The sequence below is a fragment of the Hylobates moloch genome, unplaced genomic scaffold (assembly GCF_009828535.3).
Source record: "Hylobates moloch isolate HMO894 unplaced genomic scaffold, HMol_V3 SCAFFOLD_8, whole genome shotgun sequence".
NCBI lineage: Eukaryota > Metazoa > Chordata > Mammalia > Primates > Hylobatidae > Hylobates > Hylobates moloch.
In genome coordinates this window covers 77,129,991-77,141,080 of record NW_026652283.1, presented here as the reverse complement: position 1 = coordinate 77,141,080, position 11,090 = coordinate 77,129,991, and the positions used below count along the sequence as shown (strand labels likewise).

The 11,090-nt window shown below is 55.0% G+C and overlaps 1 protein-coding gene across 1 annotated transcript in view; it reads left to right on the top strand.

Moving 5' to 3' along the window:
- Window positions 1-898: 898 nt before the first annotated feature.
- DNAH1 (dynein axonemal heavy chain 1) overlaps window positions 899-11,090 on the top strand; it is an 82,058-nt gene continuing 71,866 nt past the window's right edge. Inside the window, exons 1-6 of the mRNA XM_032161363.2 lie at window positions 899-956; window positions 5,580-5,946; window positions 6,978-7,050; window positions 8,827-9,001; window positions 9,422-9,578; window positions 10,554-10,686. Of these exons, the coding sequence (XP_032017254.2) occupies window positions 5,614-5,946; window positions 6,978-7,050; window positions 8,827-9,001; window positions 9,422-9,578; window positions 10,554-10,686 (871 nt within the window). The 5' untranslated portion in view covers window positions 899-956; window positions 5,580-5,613. The remainder of the gene's footprint in view (window positions 957-5,579; window positions 5,947-6,977; window positions 7,051-8,826; window positions 9,002-9,421; window positions 9,579-10,553; window positions 10,687-11,090) is intronic.

Below are 11,090 nucleotides of genomic sequence, written 5' to 3'. Positions count from 1 at the left end.
CAACATCAGGGCCTATGACCTCCCCTGGTACTAACCGTCTCATCAAGTCTTGTTTCCCCATCTATGAAATGGGGCCAGTTTTGAGAAGGCTCTGGACAGGGGTTCTCAGGTACAGATGGGATGATGTTTTTCTTTTGGTTCTTTTGGTTTGTAAACCACTTCTTTCCCTTACAGAAAAAATTGGAAGACTGGTACAGTGGACATCTGTGACCTTCAGATTCCCTAATTGTTATATTGCAGCACTTTTGCTTTATCTCCTCTTTCTCTTTTTATCTAGCTATGCTTACCTATATGTATAATTTTTGCTGAACCATTTGAAAGGAAATTGTAGCGGACATTCTGACGTGTTTCTTGAAACATTTCAGGCCACATCAACTAAGGACAGTCTGATACAACCACAGTAGCATTATCACATCTAAGAAAATTAACAATAATTCCATATTCAGAATAGGGTAGGAGGATCAAAACCTGAACCCATGCCAGGTCCTGAGAGCAGATGAGGGGCATCGGAGGGTGGGCGCTTGAGCCAAGGGGTGTCGGGCGCATCCGCTGCCCAGCGGAAGCGGCGGCCTGAGTGGAGTCACCGTGCAATGGGTGGGTGTGGCTTTGTGAGCCAAGCCCCAGGAGAACCAGAACCCACCTTTTCCTCAGTGCCTGACAAGCTGTCCCGCAGCTGTGGCTTAAATGCCAACTTCCAATTCGTAAATTTCTCCAATTATTCCTCCCCAAATTATTTACATATGTATATGTGTTTAAATCAGGATTTAATCAAAGTTCTCACGCTGCATTTAGCTGTTTCGCTACTTACTCTAAAAGGGCACAGGAGGGAAGATGGGTGGGTAATGGAGCCTAGAAGAGTGACGCTCCCTGGCCGGCCCTAATCCTGCTGATCGGGGCATGTGCTGGAACACCCCAGTCCCAGCGTCCTGGGCGGAAGTAATCGAGACGTGGAGTTGGTGAGTAGGTATGGGTTCAGGCTGGGGAGGTTCGCGGACGGAAGCTCCCGCCCTGCGGTGCTGGATGGCCCCGCCCCTTAGCAACGGCCTAGCGTCCCTCCCTAGCGACGGGGCTGTCGCATCCTCGCACTGCTCGGTGGAACCGGTAGGTCGGTGAGGCGGAGGGGTTGCGGGGCCAGCGCGGGCAGCGGGACCTCGAAAAGGAGCGGAGGGCGAGTGGACGGGGGTGGGGAATCGGGTCTCCCAAGAGTCTGGTTGCTGAGCCTTGGCCAGAGGGAAAGAAGGGAGGTGCACTTTATTATTTTTGAGACGGAATCTCGCTCTGTCGCCCAGGTTGGAGTGCAATGGCGCGATCTCGGCTCACTGCAACCTCCACCTCCCGGGTTCAAGCGATTCTCCCGCCTCAGCCTCCTGAATAGCTGGGATTATAGGCACCCGCCATCATGCCGGCTAATTTTTGTATTTTTGTAGAGACGGGGTTTCACCCTGTTGACCAAGCTGGTCTTAAACTGCTGACCTCAGGTGATCTGCCCGCCTTGGCACAAGTGTTTGGATTACAGGCGTGAGCCACTGCGCCCGGCCTGGAGGTGCACTTTAAACACTTCGCCTTGCAGTCAAGTCCTGTACTTGCCAGACCGGTTTTTGGGCCCCATCCCCATGCTGAGCATGTGGCAGTCCCATCAGCTACCCAATCCCTCTCCAGATCTCTATGAGAGTTGTTACAGAGGTCAACTTCATTCCTTTCTCCACTTCGCCCATCCATTAGTTCATTTGTTCACACAATCATTCAGCAAGTACTTTCTAGGCACCAGCTGTGTGCCAAGCCCATGCTAGTCTCATGCTAGGTGCTAGGTGCCAAGTTTCCAGAGATCAGCGTTACTTGAAAATGCCTGCACAGCTGACAGGAAAGACAGATGTGCACATATAATACAGGGAGACGTACGCTGGAAGGGAAAGACACAGTTGTGGGGGGCAGTTTGCATCAGGTGAATGCTTCAAAACGGTGGAGAGAACCCCAAGCCTGGGGGAGCAATAACCATTCATGGTGTTGTTTGCCTGGTCGCCCCAAGGGCAGATACTTCCCAAATCCCTTAAAGTCACAGATCCATTTGTCTGCTTATGCAGAACCCCAGGGTGTGAAATGGATATAGGTGCAGGATCCTTGTTGAATCAGGGGTGAGTGGCATAGAAGCCCTCCTGCTTATGTGGCTCCCCACAGGCACCCACTTTGCAGAATCTCAGCACCCAGTTGGAGAACCACTGTTGCGGTGCTAGAACATGGACCTTTGGGTCAGCCAGAAGTGAAGACCTCAGTTTCCATTCTGGTTCTGCCAAGTGTTTGGTTGTGTGACCTTTGCAAGTTTCTTTACTTTCCTGGGCCCTAGTTTCCTCAATTGTAAATTGGCAATAATAGTAGTACCTGCTGTGAGGTTGGAATACCCCTATTCATCTGTGTCTATTCAGCCAAGTGCTTGGCTACTGGTTGAGTCAAGTGGGGTTGAATGTCAGTGAATCCAACCAGAAGCTTCCTCTGGCTCAAGCCAATAGGGCTCCCAGGTGATCTGAGTGGGGAGAAAGAAGAACTTGGGTTCAGATTTCAACTGTGGCTCTTGCTGGCTCTGTGACCTTGGGCAGGTCACTTAACTTCTCTGAGCTTCGTTTTCCTGCCTCTGAGGAATGAGGATACTCTCAGTTCCCACCTCAGAAGTTTAAATGAGATGATGCATAAAATCAGTCTAAGCCACCAATAACATTCACCATTCCCAGCACTGTGCCCACCAGGGCCACCCCTGCCGTCTCACTGGCCAGTTCCCTTCAACACACAGGGGGAACTGCCCAGAATGACCAGAGGCAGAGGCCTTGCTGGGAGCCATGTCCTTCTCCCCTCTGCCAGTCACACTCATTCCCAGGCAGAGACTGCTGTCACCTATGAGGCCATGGCAGGAGGCAGACTGGGTCTTTCTTTCTGTCTGTCTGTCTAGCTCCTGAGTATACTGGTAATGCACAGGTGCACAAAGTTGGGGCAAGGCTGGAAGGGAGCCATTGTGAAGGCCTGAGGGATGGAGGGGAAACAGGTTCTGAGTTTGCAGCTCACTCTCACACCTTCTTTGGGACACACCTCGGTGCATCCCCCCCACTGCCAGCTTGCATGGAGGGAAACAGTTTACCGGGGCAGCAAGTTCATCCATTATGGATTCCTTTTGCCCCCAGCAACGCTGCAGTTTCCTAGACATTTGCACATCTGTTATCTCCGAAGATCCTTATAACTCCTTATAATGCACCAGTAAAGCAAACCAAGCATGTTCAGGCCCATCTGAGAGCTGAGGAAGTCATGGAATGGAATGCTCTCCTGTGGAGCTGGGACCCTGGCCTCTCCAAGCCCTGCTCTGTTGGGTGATTTTGTTCAAAGATGAAACAGACATCTGTGGGTTTGCAGCATGATGAAGCTGAGCCCCAAGGGGTCCTCTGTTCTTTAGGGTGCTCCGGGAAGGGTTGGTGACTGTTAGACGGGGGGGCCAGACTCAGCATTATCTTCAGCACCTGCCCTGGGAGGCAGCTGGCCACCAGAGACTGGATTCAGGGAGCAGAGTTCCGCTGGGGGAGGCCTGGCAGGCCCAACTGTTTGGAGGCAGGTCGGCCTTTGGGCTGAGTGTCTGGGGCTTCATGCCAGAGCCCCATCTGCCCTTCTTCGGCCCTCAGGCACCCTGACAACTCACCATCCCCTTCTTAGAAATGGACTCAGCTGCTGCATGCTGCTTCAGCACTGCTGGGTAGTTTTGCTCTAGATAGCCCTGGCCACCCACCCCACTCCTCAAGTCAGTGCAAGCAAGGGCTCCCTGCCATGATCCATCAGGAGGCCCACACTAGCACAAAACACCCAGCAGAAAGAGTGCCCTGTTCTTCAAGCTCTTGGCTCTTTGTCTCAGTGTGCAGAAGGGATGGGAAAATGGGATGGGGCCGGGGAAGGAGGACTTGCTTGGGCTAGGCCTCTATTTCCTTTCGTTAAGATGCTTTCCTTTTCTTTCTTTCTTTTTTTTTTTGATGGAATCTCGCTCTGTCGCCTAGGCTGGAATGCAGTGGCATGATCTTGGCTCATTGCAACGTCTGTCTCCCGGGTTCAAGCGATTCTCCTGCCTCAGCCTCCGGAGTAGCTAGGATTACAAGTGTGCACCACCACACCCAGCTAATTTTTGTATTTTTAGTAGAGATGGGGTTTTGCCGTGTTGGCCAGGCTGGTCTCTAACTCCTGACCTCAAGTGATCTGCCCACGTCAGCCTCCCGAAGTGCTGGGATTACAGGCGTGAGCCACCAAGCCTGGCCATTTCTTTCTTTTTTCTTTTTTTTTTTTTTGAGATGGAGTTTCGCTCTCGTCACCCAGGCTGGGGTGCAATGGCGTGATCTCAGCTCACTGCAAACTCTGCCTCCCGGGTTCAAGTGATTCTCCTGCCTCATCCTTCCAAGTAGCTGGGATTACAGGCATGTGCCACTACACCTGGCTAATTTTGTATTTTTAGTAGAAATGGGGTTTTACCGTGTTGCTCAGGCTGGTCTTAAACTCCTGACCTCAGGTGATCCACCCGCCTCGGCCTCCCAAAGTGCTGGGATTATAGGAGGGAGCCACTGCCCCGGCCTCTTTTTTTCTAATTGCAATTTTTATTGAGATAATTGTAGACCCCCTTTTTATTTTTTGCACTAGCATTATGTACAAACCTCTCCTTTACCATACCCTTGTCCAATTTCTCCTTGTCGTGTTCTCCTGCCCAAGGATTCTCCGTGGTGATGAATTTTGAGGTAGCCAAAAGCAACAGTGGCTTTGCAAGGGCTTGCTCCTCCCACAGTAAAAACTCTATAAACCCTTGTCCTCCAGGTGGTGGATGTGCATGCACCCTGGCGGCATCTGCTACTCCCTTTGCATAAGATGGGAGGGTATACGTTTCCTGAGCTTATCTGACCCTGAGAGCCAGGGTGGGTGAATGCTATTTTGTTGCTGGTAGATCTGTGAGCCAATGGAGGGTCAGGATTGGGGTCCTGCTGGGGAGACCATTTAGTCCTCTGGCTCCAGGGTATGGGGGGAAGTAGAGTGGACAAACACAGGGGAGGCAGGGCATGGTCCAGCGCTCACAGGTGCTAGGGAGGCTCATGCACCACATTGGAAAAAGGTAGGGAAGTCTAGCAGGGCTGGGCTGGGGGTGCTGGGGCTGCTACTGGCTGAAAGTCATTTTAGGGAAATTTACTGGGTGAGCAAGCTCTGGGCCTCCCTCCCTATCTCCTGCTACTGAGAAGTCAGGCCTTGCGCTATAAAATGGGGGAGAGGGGTGGACAAGTGCAGTCGCATGCATGGGTTGGGGGCATCTGCAGTGCTTCCCCTCACTCAGCCCTTAACTCTGGGTGGGCTCATTTCTCACATGCAGTGTCCAGGGCAGGCCCCACCATCTCCTGGTGGGACTTGGGGTACTGTATGCCTGTTCAGATTAGGAGGAGACCACTCCCTCCTTCTTGCTCTTCTGTTACCCATGGGTCATGGGCTGGGGCTTGTGGCAGGCAGGCAGTCTAGGCATCCATGTGTCTGGGGGCTGAGACAGAGGCTGGCAAGGGCTGACTGACGCTGGGTTCTTCTCCTAGGAGCTTCGGCTGGGGCATCTCCCTGAGGAGCAGCATGGAGCAGCCTAACAGTAAAGGCTATAGCCCAGGAAGGACCCCTCAGGGCCCAGAGTGCAGCAGTGCTCCTGCAGTCCAAGCGGGGACCCACAGGGGCCTAGAATATAACCCGGGGAAGATTCTTCCAGGATCAGACTATGGATTGGGAAATCCTCCAGCCCTTGACCCCAAGCTCCCACATTTACCCCTGCCCCCAGCCCCACCCACACTCTCAGATTTGGGGCAGCCCCGGAAGTCACCCCTGACAGGCACTGATAAGAAGTACCCGCTGATGAAGCAGCGTGGGTTCTACTCCGACATCCTCAGCCCTGGAACCTTGGATCAACTTGGGGTGAGTATGGCAGCCATCCCTTACCAAGCCTCAACCCTTCCTCTGGGCTCCGTTCACCCATCCTTTCATCCTTCTCCCCATCAGTCAGTCCATCTGTTCATTTAGCTGTCTGTCTATCAATCTGTCCATCTGTCTTTCTATCCATCTACCGCCTATTCCCCCCCATCCATCCTTCCATCCATTTTTCTCACCACCCATCCATCTGTCCATTCATTTGACAACTCATTACTGAGCTCCTGCTGTGTGCCAGGCCCTGGATGGAGCCCTGGAGATGCAGCAGGGATGAGACGCCCACATCCCTATTGTCGTTGTCGTGGGGCAGTGGCTTTGGTAGGGAAGACCCCTTCCCCTGGCTCTGGTTGGGAAGGTTCCACAGATGAGGTGATGTACTGCTGAGATCTAAGAGACAGGATGTAAGAGTGGGGCCTGGGAGCATGTTCCAGGCAGAGGAGACAACAGGTACAAAGACCTGGGGTCCCTGAGAGAGGGCATGGCTGTGTGAAGAAGGCTAGAATGCGAGGGGAGAGATAGAGGGAGGAGGCTGGGGGCAGGGGAAAGAGGGGAGGGAATGACGAGGAGAGAATTCAGAGTCCTGTAGGTCCCAGGCAGCCTTAGGCTTTAGGCCAGGGAGGAGCCAAGAAAGACAGGGTAAGGACCCCCTGATATGCATTAAACCTGCAGTGCCAGTGGCCCTTGGGAGAGGAGGTATGTACAGAGATACCTGCTGGCCTTGCAGTACCTGCTTCATGGCTCAGCCCCGGGATGCACTGTGGAGTGTTCTCGGATCAAGGAGGGGAGCTGGGCTGGACCAGAATGGGTTGGGGCCAGGATGTCCTGGGTAGCCACAGCTTGTTGCCCACTGTGGCCTTTGAACGGGGAATTGTGCATACTCACTGGTTCTACCCACTCCTGTGCTCCTGGAGTGCTCCCTGGTAGGCCTCAAGGGAGGCGCCTGGGCTTGCGGTCCCTCCCGGGTCCTGCCTGTCCCTGGGAGGTTGACACATACTCAGGGCTCCATGGTTTGGTTTCAGGAGGTGTGTCGTGGCCCCCGAATGAGCCAGAACCTCCTGCGGCAGGCTGACCTCGACAAGTTCACCCCAAGAGGTCAGTGCTCAGGAGGGCTGTGTGAGTGGGTCCCGGGAGGTATTTCAAAGCAGGCTTTTGGCCTCAGGGAGACAGCTTTTTCTTGGCTGTGGGCCCCAGCTTCCTTAACTGTGGAGCAGGGATAATAAGAAACAGGGTGCTTCACAAATTCCCACTCCTGCTGAGTGCTCAGCCACAGCTACCGAGTCATTACTCTTAGTGGAGCCATGACCTTGACACTGGGCTGGGCTGGGCTGCCAGGGGTCAGAGCCACAGCTTTCTTTCCCTGGCTGAGGTCAGAAGGGCATATGGGTGTATTTTCTGCCTCTTCTGGAATGTGGGCCCTGAAGAGGCCAGGACTGTCTGAGTTGCTTCCTGCTGGGGCCCCAGCACCTAGAATAGGACCTGGCTCAGATAGATGCCTGGGAGATCCCTGCTGAAGGAGGAAAGGGGGCCTCTCCTCTCAGGCTCATGGAGAGTCTCAGAGCACAGCTGGGGTGGCGAACACTGGGACAGGTCTGCAGGGGCCTTCCCCAGTGGCAGAGGGGAGAACAGGGGCTCCAGGAGAAGCTCTGAGTGGTGGTGAGGAACTGCGCAGGTGGCCTCCCACCTGGCCAGGGTTTGTGCCTCTCCCCTGGCAGACAGGACGTCTGGATCAGGCCCAGATGCCCTGTGGCTCCCCCTGTCTGCCCTTCCTCCCCACCCCCAGGAAAGACCTGGCTCCTTCCTGCCACTGTCCAGACCAGTCCTCTTGGAGCCCACAGGACTTAGAAAACATCACAAGCATGTACATTTGTGCACTTATCTGAGGGTCTGGCCTATTGTTTCCAACAGTCTCACAAGTATCTGTGACCCAGAAAATGATTACTAACCACAGATCTCAGCACTGGGGGTATTGGGAATGGTGCTCCTGCCACACATGGCAGGGTGGGCAGGGGGTGATCGGCAGATGGCAGCTCTGCCCACATGAGAAAAAACAGCCCCTAGTGGCACAGGGTAGTGTCAGTCAGGGCTCTTGGCAGCCAGTAGTGGACATTCACTCTGCTGCCCGAAGGCTGGGGTAGCCTGCCCTGGCCCGCGGACGCAGCAGGGTTGGGAGGCCAGGCATGGGTCTCTTCGCCCTGGCTCCTTCTTGGCCACTGAGTGGGTCCTTCTCCATTGACCATCTGGTGTCGCGGGCAAACTGAGATGGATGGTCACCCTATCAATGGGTCTCTCCCCACCAACTCCCCTTCCCCCAGGTATGGAATGGAAGCCTCTGTATACCCTGCTCATCTAAGTAGGGACAGTCATTTTGTGACTTGAGGGTCCTGCAGGGCCAGAGTGGTGGAGCCACCCACAGTATCCAGGATGCCCCAAGCTGGCAATGGCCTCAGGGAATGAATATCAGACTCCGATATGCTGAGGGGGCCTCTGCAGTAGGGGTGGGAGGAGACCATCCCATTTCATCTTCCTATCCAGTGGTAACCCTCTCCCTTGTTGAACTCAACACCTGGCTTGAGCAATGGCCCCTGGTGCTGGGTGGTATGGAAAGGAGTGGTCAAGCATGCTGGCTCTGGACAGGGAGAGCAGGGCCAGGACAGACCTTCTGGAAGCCACCGTCCCTCCAGGCTCATAGCCCCAGGACACCTGGTGCCATGCCTGTGTTCTCCCAGCCACTGCCCAGCCACAGGCAAGCTCTGAGCTTCCCACACGCCAAAGCATACTACCTGGTTGGTGATTTATTTTATGGGGTGGAGGCTGGTTGTTGGATGCTGGCCTGAGCCCCGAAGCCCCTGCCCCTGCTTCTGCCTGCAGTTGGAACCTTTGAGGTTCCTGAGGACTTCCAGGAGCGCATGGAACAGCAGTGCATCGGGTCCACCACCCAGCTGCTCACCCAGACTGACTTCCCACTGCAGGCCTACGAGCCCAAGGTGCAGGTGCCTTTCCAGGTGCTGCCAGGCCAGCGTCCTCGCAAGATTGAGATCGAGAGGTACGGCTGGGTGGGCTGTGGGGAGACTGTCCGGGAGGTGGCATCCACCCGTCTCGGGATGAGGAACTTCAGATCGCCAGGTGACAATCTTCATGGCAGAGCCTGTGCACAAGTGTTTAGATCGAATCTTCTAGCCCTTTGGTGTCTTAATAGGAACAATTTACATGTTATGGAGTTGGGGAAGGTGGCATTGAGGTCAATGAATGGGACTGTGGGGTGGGACAGAAGGGCAGTTGGAGCCCAGGACACCAGCCCCAGCCACCACACCACTTCCGGATGAGTCTCAGAGGGGCAGAGGGCTTCAGAGGGGTCTCTCGGCCACACCCCTGTCCCCACAACCCCGTAGGCCCTTGTGGACACCCATGGAGCCACCTCACACGAGCCAAGCCATCCTGAGGTCCCCTCCCTGCCCTTGACCAGGAGGAAACAGCAGTACCTGAGCCTGGACATTGAGCAGTTGCTGTTCAGCCAGGGCATCGACTCCAGCAAGCTCATGCCCAGGCACCTGGACCCCCAGCATCCCCAAACCATCGAGCAGGGCCATGACCCACTCTTCCCCATCTACCTCCCACTGAAGGTGAGCCGGGCTTCCACAGATGGTTGAGGGACGGGGCAGAAGTGCAGGACCTCAGTGGAAGCTCAGGAGTCAGATCTGAAAGGGAATTCCCACACCAGTCACCAGCACTCTCTTGTCAAACAGGGCAGGTCAACAATAGGAACCCATCCTAGGTACTTTGAGCATCCTAGATGGGGCAGGTGGGGCCCCCAGCCTCCCTGGAATGCTGAGTCTTTGCTTCTTCCCTGGGCAGCCTGTATGCCTGGCCTCGGGCTCCGTGCCACCCATGTGCAACCTAGATGCAGCCCAGCTGGACTGTGGAGTAGTCCTCCCTGACCAGTGCCCGCCTCAGGGTAGGCAGCTGCTTCTGGGCTCACTGAAATGAGAAGAGCAGGGATGGAAGAGGGAATCAGTGCCACCCCCTTGGGGTATAAATCAGGAAACGAATCCAGGGAGGAGAAAGGGAGCATGGCCTGGCTCTGGCTTTCACCCACCTCCCCTCCCCTCCTCTCTGCGGCCCTGAGTGTCTTTCACCTGGTGGTCCCTGTAAGGAGGTAAAGCTGAGTCTAGCTAAGGGCTGCCTCCTGACAGCCCCGAATCTCACCAGTTCCAAGTTGAAGTAGGGTCCCCTGGAAAACCCAAGGGCCACCTCTTCCCTTGGTCCTGAGCTAGGTGGCCCTGGGCAGTGGGAGAAAGAACCCACCACCTGCTCTGGGTCCCTAGACACCCCTCTGCCTGAGCCTCAGGTGGCTTGGCTGGATGGGGATCTAGGGTTTCACCCAACCAGATGCTGTGTACCCCTGGGAGCAGCAGTGGAGAGGCTCAACCCCCAGTCCTAGCAGTGGAGAGGGTCAGCCCCCAGCCCCCAGTCCCACCTTGCAGCTCTCTCACCTGGGGAGGGGATTACTTAGGCACCCCATCCTTTGGCACACCCAGTCCCACCTGGGCCCTACTAGAGGAGCTGCCTCCTCCCAATGTTGGCCTGCTTTCTTCCAGGTATTTGACAATGAGGACTTTGACTGCCGGACTCCCAGAGAGTGGATCAACATGGGCTTGGAGCCAGGGTCTCTGGACAGGAAACCTGTCCCAGGAAAAGCCCTCCTGCCCACTGATGACTTCCTGGGGCATGGTGAGCAAGGCCAGTCTGGAGTGGGGGCACTATCTCATTCCAGTAGCAGCCCTGTCACAGACTCCTGGGCTCCCCTGGGACCTGGCAGCCACCAGAGGTGAGGGGTCTTTCAAGACCTCTCAGCTGGTAGACAGGCCTAGGAGCTGGCCTCACAGAGGCAGGAATGCAAGGACCAGGGAGAGCATTGTTGGGAGAGCTGGAAAAGGGACAGCTGTCTAGTGTTTTGAAAAATCGTTGATTTATTGGTAGTAAAATATGTACATGCTCATTGGGAATGTTGAAACATGCACGAGGGGCACAATTCCACTCTCCATCCCTCCACCCAGAAGCCCCATTGTTGCAGCTCTAACCGTGGCCTCTCAGCTTTCACTTTTGTGTGCACAACACACACCATCACACACTTG